Below are 19,589 nucleotides of genomic sequence, written 5' to 3'. Positions count from 1 at the left end.
AACATCTCATATTCAGATTACTACTGTATGTTTGGTCTTACTGGACTATCGATTCTGCAACACTGTAGTTCACATCATAGAAAACAGGACTGCGGTCGTAGAGCAGAGTGGATGTTTCCTGTGTAGTTTCCTGTAACTGTGCAGAACTAACAAATATAACACGTGTTGTTTTATTAGAACACATGCCATAATGTCAAAACATTTAACCGATGTGTAAAGCATAAATGTCTGAAGGCTCGTCAAAAAGGATTTAATTATGTAAAGATCTGATAAAAGCCTACTTTTGTTAAACCACAGAATGTTTTTATGCCTGTACAAAGCAACTGATAAAAGAAACCACCTCCCACATGACACAACTCCCAAGAGAGTTCAAATCTTCTGGAAAGAAGATGGTTATTTGGTTAGTCACACACTGACAATTCCAACAGAAACCACTTTGGGTAAGAATGTTACGCACTAAAACCAAAATGTTTCATTAATTCAAATGCACAACATGGAAACTGTCTTAAATGTATTTCATGTTGCATAAAAACATGAGTTGGGAGCTGAAGCTTTATATTACTACATTTTTACATCTACAACAATCACTTATTAATTAATGACAGCTCATCAGGTTTTGCTGAAAGCTTTATGCGGAAGTTCTCTCCACAGAGACTCTGAGCTCTTTCAGTCCTGTCATTGAACAGAGAGCAGGACACGAAAAAAAGGCTGCAGCTGTGGACGCCCTTCTCTGACTAATGCAGAGGATTTAAACCTCACCTTGCACAGATTTTGTTCCCACATCCCTTATGCTAGAAGCACCTTTTAGAGGTAGAGACATGTATTAACAGGATGAATGGTTACAGCAGGAAAAGATGACAGTTGACTTTAGGTTACAGGATAATTCAGCTGAACATAGATCTGAATATGTTTCTCTCTTAGTTACACTTTTCTTTTTTGTTGAAGGTTGATGTTGAAGTGTTACAAATATAAATGCTGCACAATGGGCTGCAAACAGACCCAGAGAAGATATTTTTATGCACCATGGTTTTAGTCTTACACCACGTCAACATATTTTACTACTACAGTGGCACAAAAGTATAAGTTAAGCATGTGATGTAATAGATTTTTATTTTTAAGTTACAAAATAAACAAATAAGTACAAAAAATCAATCACAAAACCCTAAATTTAATTTAAAGACAAAAGGAACAAAAATGAAGAAAAGGCCTGTTCTGTAAAACCAGAGGTGAAAACTAATATGTGAAATAAATTTACATTAATTATCACAACAGTGGGACTGTTGCTGACTACAACTGCTTTCATGGTACACAGTAGTTCCAGTGTCGCTCTTTTGGTAACAACTGACCGAGCCGCAGGCAGCAACTGATGGTGGGCTCATAAAACACAGTGTCTGGTTCCTCAATCCTCACTTCTGTTTCGCTTCTGGTCTGGTTCACAGAGCGGGAAAACAGTGACGGCTTGGGACATTTGACAAGTGTTTTTTTGGTCACACATCCCATGTCTGTAAGTGCCTACATAGGACAGAGGGAGGGAACTGTATTAAAAATGCATTGTTAAAATATCACAGCAGGGCTAAAACTGGGTTATACTGTATAAATCACATCAGAGTATCAGAAAGATTTTCAGCTTATTATTTAAATCAGATACGAGACGCTCTGACCTGATTATTAGATATTTAATCATGTGGCCGTGTATGTATTTGCATGTACTTCTGTTTACCTGCACGAGGTCCAGCACCACCATAGGCTGCAGAACATCTTTGTAATGTTCCACCAGCGCCTGCTGTGTGAGTCCGGGTCGGGACATGATGTGATATAGAACAGCCTCCAACATGCCCTTACACACCTGCCGGTTCAGCTTACCATCGACCAAGCGCCACGGCCGGCTGATGAAACTCACATTATCCCTGAATGGGCTTGAGGTTGGTGGTGGAAATAGAAAAAAGGGAAGAAATGACCCAATAGAAATGGACATTTAAATTACAATTAAATATGATAAGATCATAAAAATCAATCCATTGAAAGATGTACTCACTCATCATCCTGATCAGCTGATCCTGTTGGGGGAGAGGACACTGTCTCATCCCTTTCGTCATCTACACTGTTCTTTCTCGCTCTCAGCTGTCTCTTTTCACCCTGACTCTCCTTTGTTTCCGACTTCTCTTGTACTTCTTCCCTCTCTTCTTGCTCTTCGGGCTGTGTTTGTGTTCCTCTCTCCACATCCATCAGTGTGTCTCCATTTTCCTGATCTGCCTGCTCTTTCTGCAGTTTGTCTTCGGTTGTTGTATCTGTTGTATTGTCACCTACCGATCTGTCCAAATCCTCTCTGTCTTCACTCTCTTGTCGGTCCACAGCCAGTTTTTTTGCTGGTGGTTCCTCCGTTTCCTCTCGGACTCCTCTCCTGCATCGCTTGCGCATGAAGGGGATGTTGTGCTGGTTCTCTAAAAAGGGGAGTTCGTCAGATTTGAAATGTGACTGGGGCCGTTGCTTGGAGTTTACAGTCAACAGCCACGGTTCAGAGTGCTGAATGAGCACCCAACGTTCACCCAAACTTCCAACTTTTATCATCTGGCCTTCCTCCTGTAAATCCTGAAATGAAACATTACAAAGAGTAAAGAATGCATTACATCAATGTTTAAAAATGTTTGTTGTTTTCACAGAACTTTTGCATTTATCATTACTCTAACTTTACCACCCTAGCCAAGTGTGATGAGTTTCTACTGATTTCTATTTTGAATTTTCAGCATTTCTGCAAAACATGGGATTATTAAAATGCTTTGGTGCGTGTACCTTCATATACTGCTGTAAACTCCTGCTGCAACCAGACTGCGGCTTCTTCAAATGCGTGTAAGCCTTGTACAGGTCATGTATATCTAGTCCATTCTCACCAGCTTCATCTAAGATCCCCCTGAGCAGAGCACATGCTTCTATGTCCTGTGGAGTGTATCCTCTTTGCTCAATCAAATGTTTATCACACTCCTCCACATTGGGTGGAGAAAAGGAAGAACTGATAAAGTAGGTGAGGATTGAGGGCAACAGAGATGGACCAGTTTTAGTCAAGTCCAGTGGTGGAGAGCCTAAAGATAAAGAATTAAGGAAGTGAAAATTTATTTTTAAAAGATAACAAATGAGTGTGTACGTCTGTGTATTGAGTGCACAGTCAGTACTGATACTTACTCTCTATACTGAACATGTTGTGAGCAGGTGTGTTACGCAGCTGCAACCTCATCATACACGGCTCCACCACAATGTTGTCACTGGTGCTGAGGTTACGTACTTTGACTAGAACAAAATAAAATTATTAGACATTTATTTTAACATCTCTCTATTGCAGCAGATTAAATTAAGTTAACCCCCCCCAATCAAGGCCAAAACATTTGAAAATGGAGAAAAGACAATTAAAGGTCTAACTGTAAGTTGCCCTGGAGAAAAGCATCTGTCAAAGGACTGCATGTACAAATATGTAAAAGTACTAATTCACACACTACCTATGCCGGGGCAGCAGTATCCTCGCATCATCAGGTACTTGGTGTGTGATGCTTGATGAGCCTTCACTTCCATCTTTTTTCTCCCGTCACACTCGTCACCTTCATAACAATCATCGTCTTCTTCCTCTAGAGTTGCCATACTAAAAACCCAAAATGTAACTCATTTATAACTAAATCTGAACAGATGGAAATGCTACTAACTATATTAAAGATTCAATTCATTGTCATAGAAGAACTATGAAAACCTGCACACAGACTGCAGTTTGCTTACTTGTAGAATCTACAAATTGAAATATTATCCCAAAAAAATATGTTCCCAAAAAATACAGTCATGCTAGGAATAAAGAATTAATAATCTAACATGAATATGCTTCACCTCTTTGCTACATCTTTGTCCACCAGGTTGCTGTCCACCACCACCATCTGTCTTGGTATGGAAATGTACACACTCAGCAGTCCAAGAGACATCAGGCTGAGACAGACCAGACAAGCTCCACCTGGTGAGTCCAGAGAGACCTGCAGCATGTCCTGCACATCTGGAGGATCCTCTGAACCTGGAGCTGCTGCGTTTGAGGTTCCAGACTCAGCTCTTGACGGCTGTCCTTTACTGGATGGACCATTATCAGAGCCAGCTTTGAGGCATTCCTCTCCGTTTTTCTGTTCATTTGATTTGTTTACGTCCTCCGTCAGCTTTTCTTCTCCATCCACTTTGTCCTCTGCTTCCTTTGCAGATTCTGTGTTTGTCTTCTCTAGTTCACTCGCTGGTCTGCCATCCTTTTCTTCTTTGCTTTGTTGTTCTTCTCTTTTTGACCCTGTTCTTCTCTCCAACACCTCATCCTCTCCGTTCACTGACCTGTTTTCAGTCTCGTGGTAAAATGCTGTAACAGATCTGTCGTCTCTTGTTCCGTTGTTGATTAGATTTCTCAAGAACTGGAAAGAATCAGTGCACAGTGAGTGAGGAAAACGCCATGAGAAACACCTGTAAGGAAGGAGAAGGAAAGGAGTGGTGAAGAACGCTGTTCCCAAGGATTCAAATACTGCAGCTGACATCAAAAAATATATATTTGGTTGGAAATTAACTCAGTAATAACATCAGAAGCAGAATTTCTTCTGGGAATTCATTTTCTTAAAAGAGACAATACTGTATATGGAAATAGACTGGTTCAATATAATACAAATTAATCTGTGTGTACCTGTAGTAGGACTGGGACAGCTGGTAGGACATGGGCAGGATGGGCAGCGCTCTGTTCTTCTTTGGTCCAAACGGCTGACAGACACGACGGCGGTTGACCAGACCTCTCTTCCTGCATTCTATGAACACTTGGCACAGCACCTCCTGGTTATATTTACTGTACATATGGAAGGTCTAAGAGACAGGACAAATAATGAGACACTTGTGTTTGGTTTTTTGATTGTAAGCAACAGGGACAATTTAATACTGTGGACGCATTTTTATATCTTCTTCATAATTGTGACATTCTGGTTTTAAAAGGTGCTTATTAAATAAACTTACTTCAAGTCACAGTTTGTGTACAGAGCAATTAAATTAAAGGTTACTGTACCTGGAAGGATCTTGAGGACTTCATCTGACTGTTGGTCATGGCCAGAGTGCTCTGGATCAAGTTATGTAACACTATGGCATGAATGTCGTCTGCGCTGCAATTGTCACAAACAAACAAGCAATTTAATTCTACCATAACATACACTTTTAATCAACGGAAACCTAAAAGTAGAAATCTTACCAGTTGAGAACATCCTTGCATGAAACCCACTTTCCACTGTCTATTGCAGAAACCTTAAACCTGAAACAAAACATATACAACATTATATTACATAAACCACTCACTACTTTTCTTCAGAACATCAAACCTTCTCTTCTTACTGTGAGAAAAGCTCCTGTTTCGTGTCGGGGATGACCACATCATGAGTATTCACGACAGAGCTGAACTTCAGTCTGAGCAGCCTGACATACTCTGAGAACGCTTCAGCGCAATCCTAAAACAGACAAGCACAAATAATCAGATTTGAAGAACTTTAAACTCACAGAAACAAAATAATGAGGAGCACAGAGTGACAACACCACCTCTGGTTTGTTGGGGTCAGCAGGTTTCTTCTCCTCCAGGATTCTCATCAGACTTTTATCCTGGTACACCTCAGCCAAACAGATCCTGCAACACATATTTTTTGATGAGCACTGCTTGTGTTTTTGAAATGTGTATTATTTTCTTTACCCACCGGTAGTTTAGAAGTGTCTGAGGATTCTTCAGGATGTGTCTTGAGCGACGCCCCACAGAAAGAGAAGTTTTATCCACCGATATTTCAAACTCTGCATGAAGCAGGTCTCTCACCACACAGTGAGGTACAAACGGCCTTTTCAGCTGCAACATAACAACATACATGTTTTCTTAAAATGATCTAAACAAGTTCAAGAATATCTTATATTACCTAATTATCTAAATATTTTATCCGTGTACCTTCCTGTTGAGCAGGTATGAGGCCGCACAGCAGAGCATCATCAGTGAGTCTTCCTGTATAGACCAGTAAACTCTCTGTCTGGTCATCATTTTCAAGGCTTTGTGGTCCGCCTCGTCATGGGCAGGGGTACGTTTTTTGGGCTCTTGAAAGCAAAAAACACCACACACACACACACAACCTGTCAGCTGTCTATTGTTAGTCTGTGACTCACGTCTAAGTATTTTTACTGTTCAGGTGATCATAGTGCACCTTTCTTCTTCTTGCGTTGGACCTTGGTGACCTCCTTTTTGCTTCTCTTCCTCTTCTGTCTCTTTCCTCCAACCACCCTCTCGTTTCTGGAAGCAGACTCTACAGCCACCTGGTCACACAATGCATTAAAACACATAAGGCCAAACTACATTTAGTAATCGGTCAAAGTACATCACTTTTCATTAACTACGTTACTTTGCACTGGAGCACATATTGTGCTCATTAACGAGTTCAACTGATCGAAGACTGATATGACAATGGATATACAACATGCCACGGCAGATACATTATTTCTTAATTTATCCAGATTACTTAGGTTTGATTTGTAAATTTCTTATACTGTCCTGGACATCAAAGCTTGAATCAGCTTTTAGTGGTCACAATATAGGATGAAGTTTTGGATTGAAGATAATAGATTTTACTGCATTGACTGACTCCAGATAGCCCAAAATTACACAGTTGTATTTGTATGCATAGTAAAACATTTAAAAAAATTATTAAAATTAATATGACTCATACCTCAACATATTCTGTCATAAGTGGTCGCTTAGTGGTAACACAACGCGGCGACGTAGTTCCTCCTGTTAGATAGATAGATAAAAAGTATATTTTAATAAAAACCTAGTGGCAGCGCAGTTAAACCTGAAGTAAGCACAACTTATGCAAAAAAGACAAAAAAAGAAAGACTCAAATATGACTTTAAATTAAACAGGATGCTAACAAAATAATTAGATAACTTAACTTATTGTTAAAGATAAGATATGATTAATAGAGAGAATGTTGTTGCCAAATTAGAGCTTGAACATCTTCTGGAAACATAAAAAGAGAAGAGAGATAAAAAAGATAGGAAAGAAATGTATTTTGCAGCTCACCAGCGTTAAGAGCAATCCTGAGTGCATTTTTAGTCAGCAGGCTATTCAGTCTGATTTTGGTGTCAGGTGCCTCTGAACCAGTTGGCCTCTGTAAAAAAAACAAGAAAAGAACAGCCCAAACACATTGGAGCGCATTTAACATGATCTGTGCATTATATGCAAATGACATATATGTATACATACTGTACACTATTGTGTTTGGCTTGTGTTTTTTTAATTCACCTTTTTCACATAAAGTAGGTGATTGGTCCACAACCAGTTGCGTTTAAGATGAGCAAAAAATTCAGAGTGCAGACCTGCTGCTCCTTTACCGTCTCCTGGTATCGACCCGTCGTCACACACTTCAGCGCTTCCTCTGTGTTTGTACAGTGACAGTAGGTAAAATCTCCCAAACGTATTAGTGACCAGTCGAATTCAATCATTTGCCCAAACTATTAAATAAAAATGTCAAAAACTTCTGATCAGGTTCCCCTTACTTTAGCAAATATGCCAGTCCTACAAACACGTTGCGTTCATGCACAAAAGAAGGCTCAGTTTCCTCCTCTGTGACATTTCTCTTGCTACGGATCACCCCTGAAAATGCAAACAAAGAGAGACCAATATTAAAAAGCCTTAATCACAGTTTTTTCATATGAATGCCATTGCTGTGAGGGATTCTGCTTTAGTGTGGGTGTTTGTGTACCCAGTGGTGTGTTGAGGCAGACACACATCAGGTCAAACCAGTATTTTTCTACGTCCTCAGTGGTGTTGAATGTGTACTGGCGCCGCTCAAATGGTTTGTCAGGTGACTCTGTGACAAGCCAGTAGTGGGGTTCAGCGTTGGTGGTGTCGACAATGGTGGCTTTGCGTTTCAGGTACAGAAACACCTGCATCAGTGCAGATATGGAGAAAGATTTCCTGAAGTTTGATTTACTGATGGTGTAAATTCAAATTTATTCGTGTTCAACTTTGACAAAACTATTTAGGCAAAAACTATCAAAGTCCAAACCAAGTTTCTTTATGCAGATCTGTTAAATTACATGACACCAAAATAGGCAAAAATATTTCCCCCCATAAATGTCTGATGTATAATTAAGGCATCTTAATTATTATCTTTGATATTTCAACTTAAATGTTTGAAGCTGTTTTCATATGTGTTCAAACAAAGATCCATTGAACTTAAATTGAAACTTAAATCTCCACAGTGGAAAACATGCACAGTATGAATATTTAAAAATTCTAAGTTTTGCATGTTTCACTTTCGCTAATTAAACTTTAAATATAATAAAATATAACATTTTTCTCAACACGCCGTTTGTGATCTGAATCCAAATAATAATAATAGTCACTTGAAAAAAAAAGTGTTTTATTCTTAATTCTATTTGTGACAGACTTGGTTTGAAGTGGTCAGTGTACAGTACCTGGTCTTTCTCCTTAAACTTCTCCACAGGACCAAATTGCAGCAGACCCATGTAGACCAACTTTTGCAGGTTCTCATGGAATAAGAAAAGATATTTCCTGAAATACAGAGCCCAGAAACACTCAGTTAAGAATTATAGTTAAATGCATGAAGCAACATAGAGACAAAAAGAGATCAAGAAAGGCACCGTTTAAAAAGCAGCTGTCTTCTCATTCTGGAGGGCAGCGCACTAACAAGATAGTGCTGCTTGACAGGGTCACTGAGATATTCTTCCAGTTCGTCGACCTGTGGGAGAAAAAAAGCTAGTGTGTTTTTATGTGCTGCACAAATTGTATTGTATTATATTTGATACAAACACTGACAGCAGTGTGGAGAAATTCTCTTCTAAAACATAATGCTATTATATTTCCTGACTGGTTGAAGCGGATGTTAGAAGAACATAATGGAGTGGGTAAGAAGGGCTGTGATATCTATGAGTCTGGGCTAAATGTTAAACTCACCTATTTTTGTTGTTGAACATTTAAGGTTTCAGTGGCTTAAGCTTTATGTTAAGATGGAGAAGAAGTAGTTTGTACATTTGCTCCACAACATTCATGCTCACCTTGTAATTGACCTGTATGACCTGAACGAAGATGGAGAGAGGCAGGCAGAGGACCAAGTCTCCAACCATTGCCCAGCCACTGCCATACTCCTTGTGTACACGGACAGGAGGGATGAATTTCTTCCATGACTCTTCGTCAGTATAAGCTATTAGAATCAGAAAACGAATTGTGTTTAGTTGAGTACAAAACACGGTCTGAAAGTTCAATAAAAAAGCCAGATATGTACGTGGCTTTTACCCTCGACTCCCTCTCACCTTTCATGTCAGTCTGAGTGTGTCCAGGTGTCAATTTCTCCTTCTGCCCCTCCCCTTCATCACCTGATGTCACATCCACATTAGACAAAGTTGCATTCACAGTTTGCTGCTCTACAGAACCAGAGGCAGCATTTTCAGATGACTGTGTGTCTTTCGGGTCCTGTTTGCCATGAGTGTGTGGGTGCTTGGTATCAGGGTCAGAGCTGTGTAGGTCTGCTGGAGTTTCACTGGTTGAGCCCGAATCAGTGTTGTTGTCTCTCAGCGGATGATCGTAAATCAGGTAATAGAGAAAGGTATGAACAACACGCAGCCGATACATCTTTGGCTGGAAGCCGAAAGTCTTACCCAGTCCTTTAACTATAAAAAGAAGAGAGAGAGATAAGGCAAAGAAAAAGAAACATGACCACAAGGATGATGATTTAGTGGTCATTAAGCATTAGGTGCCAGTTTGAGTGTTTGTAGAGAAACTGACATGTCTCTGAGACATTTTTTTTTGGCTGTGAAAGAAAATGTACTTTTCCAGAATGCCAAATCTTTGCAGGAGTCCACGTTGCAGAAGTGCTCTGACAGTAATGTGCAAAGGTTTTAGGCACTAGACATTTAAATTATCCATCCATCACATTATTACCATCAGTAAGGTCTCTAGTTGGACCCAAATCTATTCTGCAGTAGTAAAAGTAGTACAACACATGTTGTCTGATCTAAACATCATGGAGTCAGTGTGAAATTACATAAATAGACATTAGAAGACTGAGACAGTCTACAGCCCCAGAACAACCGTAAGTCCACCGCAGAGAACTGATTAAAAATAATCTATTCATGGAAATTTTGAAAACATTTTTAATTGACTTTTAGTGCAATTCTTAATTGATTTGGCAATTAACAGGACTTTAGACAATCTCATCACAGACAAGTGATGATGGTTAAACCGGGATGCATTCAAGTCCATTCATTCAACATGTAATGCTCCAAATGTCTGTCTCTAAATACTTACTATACAGAAAATTAGCAGATCAGTGACTTTAACTGTATAAAAATCAAACCTGTCGTGGGCTTGAACTTCTCGTCGTCTTTGGGGTTTGCCCTCTTTTTATCAGTTTTGCTCTTTTGGGCTTTAGGAGAGCCAGTGCTCATCTCCTCAGAATCTTTTGCCTGTTCTCTGGCTTTCTCTTCCGCTTGTTGCAGACTGTAGGACAAAGGACGAAAACAACAGGTAGTTGAACAGACTTGAAAAGGACACAGGATACAATCCATGTCCTCTGTTCTACACTACAGACTAATACAAAGTAAAGTAAATTTACACTAAGAAACTATAAAAAACTAATTACAGACAAAGTCGGAAGAAGAGCACTGAAAATCAGAGGAAATTGTGCAACTTTACTGTGGTGAGAGAGCTAAATCACTGCTCGTTATTTTAAAGTGATGGGTTTGTGCTCACCGTACAGCTGAATAAGAGCTGGAGATTCTGAATCGGACCTGCTCAATAACTCTGTTCACAAGTTCATCATTGCGCTGAACAGACGGATGAGCGACCATCTCAACCTGCAAGAACACAAAACAAAGAGTGAAGTGAAGGAATAGTTGAAAAATGATTACAATAATATTTCTGCACTTCAGGTTTCATACGGATTTAACTACTGAGATGAATTGTGTTAATTACTGTGTTTTAGAGTGGCTGGTAGGCTGTATGCAAATCTATTCCAGTTGCAAAAGTTCAAAGCTCTATATTATTAGCTCTATATGAGTCAGATAAAAATCATCTCGACACTTGATTGTGTGCAGGCAGTAGTTATATTTAAGCACAGAATATCAATGTAGTGAAAATCAAATACAACCAAAGAGGCATGTTGAATTTGTGTACCTTCTTGGTGATCCCGTCCACTATCACAGTGGTTGTGAAAATTTTAAGCAAGCCTTGTCTAGACAAACTGTTGACGAGACGTAAAATAGTTTTCCGGCAACACTTTGAGCTGATTCCATCCTGCTTCTCTTCATCATTGATCATCTTCTGTAGCCTGTGGAAAGATGGCATGTTTTCTGCTTCTTCTCTTCTGTTATGTAATAAAATGCTTAAAAATGAACTGATGGAACATTTAAAACAAACTGACTGGAAAAGACCCTCTATGATCTTGAAGTTGCGGACAGCCTCAACAATCAGATTCTTCCTCCTCAATAGACGATACGTCTCATGAGACCTCTCCAAAGACTTTTTGGATGTTTGTACACTGGGTATCTGAAGGAGGTGGATAGAGGCATTAATTTCATCGATCTATCCCAAAACAGATTACTTAGCCTAGCTCCAGAAAAACACACAACTGAAACATAAGACTAACCTCCAGCTGGTCAACATCTTTGACAACCACGATGTTGTTGTCTACTGGGTTTTCATCTGCATTCAGTGCTTCACTCTGAGGCAAAGGGTCAGCAGGAACCGAGTCAGATACTTTCTCTTCCTCCCCTGGAGCTTGCTCTGATAGAAGAGACAGTTTCAATAAAAACGTACATAAAAAAGATGTATTATTTATAGATTTACTTATTTTAACAGTAAAGGGTAAAATAAACTGACTGAAAAACTTCTTATTCAGCACTAAACAGCAGTGAGTAGCTGGTGAACACATTCAGGAGCTAAAAGTAGAGATTTCTCTCGTTAAATGTTGATTCACATTTGTCAGATGGACAGAAACATTACTTCAAATGAATGCTACTATTGCCCTGTAGATGTAGGCAACTGTTTGCTAATAGCGGTCATATCCACTTCTAAGGTTGCTATGTCAGACTGCTTCTGCCTCCTGTTATCTTTATTCTTGCTCTTGACTTTCCCATTGTATTACCTCCTTTTCCATCCAAGCCATCATCGTCTGCATTACACATCTGTGGAACCTCCTCTGCATCTTTGTCCTCCTCTCGACCTGATTTCTTCTTTGCTGCTGACTTTTTGGTGTTTTTTCTTGCGGCTGATTTTGAGGTCGATGCTGATTTAGGGGTGGCAGGTGCAGCATCTGATGCCTGTGCTGCAGAAGAGTAGAGGAGCTTATTGCGCTCCTGCTCCTTAGCAAACAGTTGGAGGTGATCACTCACACCCACACACCTGTGAAGAGACATGAGTAGAACAATCTTTGGTAATACAGTGTTTAGTATGACAAGATAGTACAATAGAAATATATTTTCATTTACAGATACTCACTTATGGCCGATATATTTTGTAGTCCTCTGTCGACCCTCATCCTCCATGAATCCCTGCAGGATAAAATGTATTACAAACAGTTCTAAGATGATATGTAATGCACTATATAACGTGTTTGGAAATAGGCTGCATTACATTTTCTATATTGAAAATTCTATAATAACACCAAGAGCCTGCCTTAATTAATTCTTCTCTCTCCAGAGTTCGACAGATCATACGAGATTCCAGTTTACCGATGTTCATTCTAAATCCAATACCCGTCCGGGGGATTCCCTTCGTACCGCAGGATAAAACTGTATTATAACAATAAAAAAAAGAAACAGTCAAGAATCAAAGCAACAGATATTTGTAGGTTAAAAAAGGTTATATGAATCATTGCAGAAATCAAATCAATCAAGATATTCAATAAATAAAGATCAACTTTTGATTGTGTATCCAGACATTCAGCCACCACTACAAGTAGACTCACATTCTGTGGGGAACAGTGTTCTTAAGTAGTAAGACCTGAATTTTATTTCTTCTAATTCTTAAGAAAAGTGATTGATATGTACCCAGGTGATAGGCCTGTGACAGGACATCCTTCTCCATGATTCGGCCCTCAGAAGGGAACGCTGTTCTCCCTCGTGTGCCATTATCCTCATCATCGTCGTCATCATCGTCATCATCATCATCAGCCACGCCTTTCCTTGTATATTGCTTTAGCAGTTTCAAGCAGCGCACACGCACTTTTCTTCCTAGAAAACAAAGTGATATAATTCATTAATTATTAGGTTATGTTGCTGGCAAATACAATGCTGCATAATGAGAAAGAATAAGATAATGATTTGCCTGTGTTTATATGTGTTATTACCATTTCTGTTTATGCAGGGCCCAGCAGTGGGATCCAAGTCTTCCAGAGGGTACTGGCAAAATTGAAGCAACTTGGCAGATCGCATATAATTTAACAGACGCTTAAAAGTACAGTCGTTCACATTCTGGAAAACATAAATTAAAATTATTACAAACATAAAGCTGAACACACACAGAGACCAATATGCAGTCAAAAAGACAGGTACTTACAAGTTGTTCTTTGAGTGAGGCCAAAGTGGAAAGATGACCAGGTAACTCCTTGAGAATGTTGGACACGCTCTCCATCAGTATGTCATACTTACTCCTCCTAAACGAACAGAAGTAACATGAGTAAATAGCATGAGTAACATTTAAAGCACAAATATTGGCTTGACAACATTTTCAAGATATTGGGTTACATGTCAGTGACTGATAAATGAGGCTTTTACTGAAAAGGTGCTGTTGTCAAATGCACATGCATGAGAACATGGATTTGGATTTGGATTGCTACTTGTGGTTGTTGGGTTTTCTATATAATTGTATATCATACATTTGATGCTAGTATTTGATACCTAAAATCTAAATTTAATTTTATTAATTTAAATCAACAAGAGTTATTTTTTAATTTTTAATACTTTTGCTGACATACCATACCTGATTTAATGTATTAACAACATAATTTTCAAGAAAACGTCAAATATAGCATATGAAAATTTTGTAAGAGTAGAATTTAGAATAATCATTAGTTACAAGTGTTATCTGATACAATTAAGTAAACAACAATTAATACAGTGGAACTCTCTTTTTGAATATTGCTAAATATGTGTAAGTAAAAGAAAAAAGTATACAGACCTGAAAATGTGGAAGCGTTTGAGCTGCAGAAGGATGGAGTGCTGCTGCTGTTGTCCTGACTTTAGTCGTGTGACATGAGATTGCATGCTGATGAGTCCATGTTTGACTAGAGACTTCCTAATGTAGTGCAACTTTCGAGCATCAGTCCTATGGAAATACGTCAACTGTTACACATTGAACAAGTACATTTGAGCTTGAAACGGCACTTCAGCACTTGCTGCTAAAGTCAAGGTAAGCTACTATTTGGGAGCTCAGTGGCCAGAAGCTAAATAAATATATGTGTGTGTGTCACGTTTCCTACTTGAAAGAACATCCATGTAGATCACTCTGTAGCTCTCCTTGCCATCGCGCTCGGCCCACTCTTTCCAACAAACAGTAAGAGTCGTCACTGAGTTTTAAATCCGGATCGCTCTCGTTACCAATTAGCGCTCTGAAGCGCAGAGACTGAGATGCCACCACAACAAGTTTTCTGCCATATCTAAGGTTGCACAGATAAGACACGAGGAAAAATGCAAATGATAAGAACATAGTGATAATGTAAAACGAAATTACATCTGTCTCAGAAAGCCATTTAAATGAAGAGAGACAGGAATAAATGTAGACTGATGTTAAAATGTGTGGATTAAGTTTGTGTTCGTTGGTCCTTACCTTTCTAAGGCCTCCTCCAAGCTGACCAACACAGTGAGAGACTTGGAGCGGACATGCTTTGTGATGTCTTTCCTCTCACTGAAGAGGGAACACGAGCCCTGTATGCCATCCTTGTTTTCTAGAATAACCTGGACTGGGTAGATATCTTTCCTTGCATCTGAAAATGCCTGTGTTGTTTCAATGCCAGTGTCTGGGTCAATGTCTTTATACCTGAAAAAGCAAATGTGAACAAACAAACACAAATACCAAATCACGTCAGCAAAACACTAATACTAAGCACATTTTTCCTCTTATCCTCTACATCACATTGTGAAACTATGAGAATAAATATGCTGCTATTACAGCCTCCACTCCACTTCTGGAACGTGACTGCAGGAGTTTCTCCTTTTCAGCCACTGATGTTGGGTAATAAGGCCTCACAGTAAGTGTTCTGGATCATCCAAAATGCTGGATAAGGCTGAAGTCAGGATTAGGTTTAGACCAGTCCAAACTCAAAACACTTGTTTATGGAGGTGGTTTTGTTGACTGGCTACTGTGATGACATGGCCCATTCACTGACTGTGCTACATCATATGTTTGACCATATGGTTGTAAGAAAAAGTGTTATTGTTGTTAGTGTGTGCTATTTTCCTGCATGAATAGATAATGAAATGTGATCGGATCTTCACCAGTCACACATAAAAAACATATTCTTGTATTTTGCATGTGACATTCATAGATACGTTGATTGAACAATTCTGTAAAATATTTCTTTATATCCAGCTCATCAGAATCACAAATTACTACCTTCAACACCTTTGTACAACACTATATGACTTATGGTAGAGTTTTTGTATGAGTGTTAGTTTTAGCAAGGTGCACCTCATTTGTTTTAGTGATAAATATAATATTCGAGTCTCTAGCGTAGACTTGGGATTATGTTGACTATCCAGCACACTGTTGTCTTTGAGTATTTCACTATAGTGACACAAGCTGTTGATTAACTCACCTGTCAAACAGCACAACATCTTCTCTCTCCTGTGGAAGCTCATAAAATGTCAAGTCGCTGTTGCTTACAAGTGACTTCCAGATAAATTCCTTGGTGCACTCGTCAAGTGTAAGGGGAAACTTGGGCTTTCTGTCTTCCAGTCGTTTCCACAAAGAGAAAATAGTTATCCCGTCCAGACCCTCTAAAGCCACTTCATCAGTGACAATGCTCAACGCATCCATAGCTGGCTATGCTAAGCTAACTCTCTGCTAGCCCTCATGCTATCTTTGAACCAACGGCTAGCTAGTTAGCGTTCGTGTGGTCGCGCCGAGCCCATAAATTCACCAAATAATAGAAGGAGAGTATTCTCGTATTAACGAGCGTTTCTGTAAGATTCATACAATGACGAATTTAAAACAAGATAAGAAAAACTTGTGTACTTGCTTCATGCAAGTGCGTTTTTAACTAATGCGTGTCGACGTACGTTCTGACGTCATAGTTTAACTTTGCCCTCACGTTGTGCGTCTGTTCAGGGATTAAAATCCACTGGGTGGCAGTCAGGTACAGTTACTGAATTAAAAATTAATATGTATTATTATTATTATTATTATTATATATTAACCATTCACGTATTGGTGGTGGTCTCGTACTGGCTTTACAGTAAAGGTTAGGAATTTACCATCACCACCAACGCTTCACTGTCACAGGTGAAAGCTCTGCAAAAAACCTATTTGAGAAGATGCCACTGATTAAAAGGCATTCATCAATTATATTTGTAGAAAAACAGGTTTAAAAAAACCTTTATTTGAATACCTGACTTTAAATAAAATCTACAGCTATGCCCTCTGATCAGCTGTGGAACACGCATCCAGATCACTGAAGTTAAAATAGTACTATGAATTAAAATATTCTATGTCATATGTGTAAATGATTATGTTTGCTACTTTATGTAAGGAAAATTAGCAAAACACAATGATACCTGAACAATGAGGAAGAGGAAGGGTTTATTCAACATCTTTATTATGAAGTACCTTTTTAAAAGAAATGTACAAATGGAACCAGCACAGTGACATCTTGGCGTTTACCTTTGAAAAACTGAAACACCATGGACATGTGGTGCAGGTCTGAAGACAAGTATGAAATGATAATGTACATATTTACAGCAGAGGATGTATCAGAACAGAAGTGAGAAAGCGTGACTGCAGCTAAAAATACAACAGGACTGGCTGAAAATAAAAACTTATATTAAAAGTATGGATTGGTTCAATAAACATATTTCGAAAGATAACTTGTTAAAGGCACTGTGTTTCACACAAACTGACAACACAACAGATGCAGTTGCTTTTGTTTTGTCCATCGAATCATAAGCATGAAGAAACTACTCTTAACAAATGTTGTCATTCAACTGTCCCTGGGTGTTCTAACAAAACAAGATATAAAATATATCAGAGGGCCATAGCACTTTGCACATTAACATTAAAACAAAATAGATAATTCAACTCATCAGGAAAACATTCCTTATAAAGAACATGCTTGGTGATTATTAAAATTACATTTTTTTATAAACAAATACATATCTAAATTTTTTATTTCATATTGAAGGCATAATGGGTTGAAGAACTAAGAACAAATATTTTACGATGCAATGTTTCCTTTACTGGGCAGAAACCTAGGACAAATTGTACTTGACATTCCTGCAAGATCTACTGTAGGACCTGTTTGTTTTACAAACACATTCAATCAACTACCAGCATAGATAACACAAAACAATCAGGCCAAGAGTTGGAGTTTAACACTGAAGGGAGAACCAGACATAACATGATTTAGCAGGTAAAAGTTGGAAGAAATATCAAATTACATTCAGCTTACATAGCTGGTGTGTCAGTGTGCTTTATGAGATCCCGGCTGTGCGGCCTTACTGCAGAACTCTACTGCTGTTAGAGCGATATGTTCAATAGTTTTGGAAACCAGTGTTGTTATTTTCCCGACAATCTGAAGATTATTCTCTCCCTTTTCATGTCTGTATGTTAAAGAAGAAGCTACAATCAGCAGCTGGTTAACGTAGTCTAACAGCTAATAACAGGTAGCCTGGCTTTGAAAGGTGACATCTGCTTACAAGCTCCTCTAAAGCTCACCAATGAACATGTCCAAGTAGTTTGTTTTAGAGTTGACTTAATTAAAATAAATGTCCTCACAAAACATGCTCTGGCATTCAGGGGTGAATTGCAAGAATTTTATGCTTTTTTTGTCAAATATCAAAAAATTGTTTTTGACTCTCAGATGACAACTTTAGGCTTTGGGTGCAATAACATAAAATAAAATAAATAAATAAAAACAAAAAATACATAATGGACTATAATTAATGAATAGATGCAGATTTTGTTCACACCCTACAAATGCCATGGTAGCAGTTCATCCCCATTAATGGCGCATTCACACACAGAGATACAAGGCAGTAATTTGGCCTCTGTTCTGTAATTCTGGTCATGTTTTGTGTTGAGCACCGAAATGACATCTTCTGCTATAACGTATCCTTCAGCACCAGACACACCAATAACGGCAGCAATTTGTTGGATACACATTGTTGTCCCCCCCCCCCCCCCCCCCCCCCCCCAATATCATTAATGTATGTAAGTAGTTAAAGCAACACAACAATCAGCTTAACATCCATTTTGTTTAAAATTTGTTTGTGGCATATTAAACAACTCAGCATCAGCTTTCACTGGAATAATAATGACTGTAGTTGGTTCTCACCAAGCTGTAATTTGCACTTCCTGTGCTGAGCACTGCATTGAAGGACAGGGCCGTAAATCCAGGTCTCAGTGACAATGAAGGGCAGATGTAGCAGGACCTTTCAAATCTGTATGTGTAAAGGCTCCATTATTATCATTATGATAACCAACTTTTTGCTGTCACTTCATATTTACCATGCAGACAAAAGAAAAGTATTCATTCTACCCATTCTCCTGTAAGAAAGCAAATAGCAAACAATTGATTTAAGCAAAGCTTAAGCTTTTTAGACTACAAAGTATGTGAATCTACAAGAGGAAAGAGAGATTGCCTTCTGCTCATGAAACAATAAAAACATTTGAATTTCTCATGAAATTGGACTGTACAGACACGTGTGTAGAAATATGGAATTATGAGACTCTTTGGCTAAGTTCAGGCATACGCGACTCACAGGCTTTCGCGCTCACCAGCACGCTTCAGATTAAGCATTCTAGACAGTAATGGCACTGGCTAGGCAGGCAAGCAGAAAGGCAGGCACATAGACTGAGCTTGGAGTTACATACAAAGGCTCTCGATATAGCAGAAAACGTTACGAGGTACATGGGGGGCCAGTGTGACCTGTGTAATAACAACAAAGATGGTCAAAGATGGCACACTTCTTATTAAGTGTGCTCTGCCTTTTTGTGAGAATTAAGGGTAGAAAAAAAAAATCAACAACAGCAACAAAAAAACAAAACAAAACAGTATCCTATATTTAACATTGTGCAGAACAGAATGGCAAACTCAATGGTCAACAGTACAGAATTTAGGTGCAATGATGTGTTTTAGAGCAAAGAGACAAACATAAGGGCTGCCCTGAAATGACTAATGAACTAGCTTTAAAACATACACAATAATACAACATTATGTTGAGATATGACAAAATTAGGCTGCATTAATAAGTAATAGTACCTGCCTTGTACATACATAATTCAAATAAAATGACAAGTAGCTAGAATCCTTGTCTTATCAAAAATATGTAGCTTTGGTAAACAAGTTATG

The 19,589-nt window shown here is 38.7% G+C and overlaps 1 protein-coding gene across 1 annotated transcript; it reads right to left on the bottom strand.

Moving 5' to 3' along the window:
* Positions 1-420: 420 nt before the first annotated feature.
* LOC113161443 (general transcription factor 3C polypeptide 1) lies at positions 421-16,303 on the bottom strand. The gene is made up of 39 exons (XM_026359028.1): positions 15,840-16,303; positions 14,852-15,061; positions 14,505-14,681; positions 14,204-14,350; positions 13,583-13,679; positions 13,374-13,497; positions 13,075-13,257; positions 12,701-12,816; positions 12,524-12,576; positions 12,171-12,427; positions 11,673-11,809; positions 11,448-11,572; positions 11,201-11,354; positions 10,778-10,881; positions 10,383-10,525; positions 9,340-9,696; positions 9,085-9,230; positions 8,671-8,768; positions 8,485-8,581; positions 7,767-7,950; positions 7,561-7,657; positions 7,307-7,439; positions 7,085-7,172; positions 6,732-6,793; positions 6,213-6,321; positions 5,963-6,105; positions 5,724-5,866; positions 5,572-5,656; positions 5,371-5,483; positions 5,231-5,290; positions 5,051-5,144; positions 4,682-4,854; positions 3,865-4,467; positions 3,489-3,628; positions 3,178-3,282; positions 2,791-3,077; positions 2,036-2,589; positions 1,721-1,916; positions 421-1,512 (listed from the first exon to the last, which is right to left on the bottom strand). The coding sequence occupies exons 1-39, from the start codon at positions 16,058-16,060 to the stop codon at positions 1,300-1,302; spliced, it is 6,528 nt and encodes a 2,175-aa protein (XP_026214813.1). The 5' UTR covers positions 16,061-16,303; the 3' UTR covers positions 421-1,299.
* Between the last annotated feature and the right edge of the window lie 3,286 nt (positions 16,304-19,589).

Source organism: Anabas testudineus, chromosome 1, assembly GCF_900324465.2.
Source record: "Anabas testudineus chromosome 1, fAnaTes1.2, whole genome shotgun sequence".
Lineage (NCBI taxonomy): Eukaryota > Metazoa > Chordata > Actinopteri > Anabantiformes > Anabantidae > Anabas > Anabas testudineus.
This window is presented reverse-complemented; position numbering and strand designations above follow the sequence as displayed.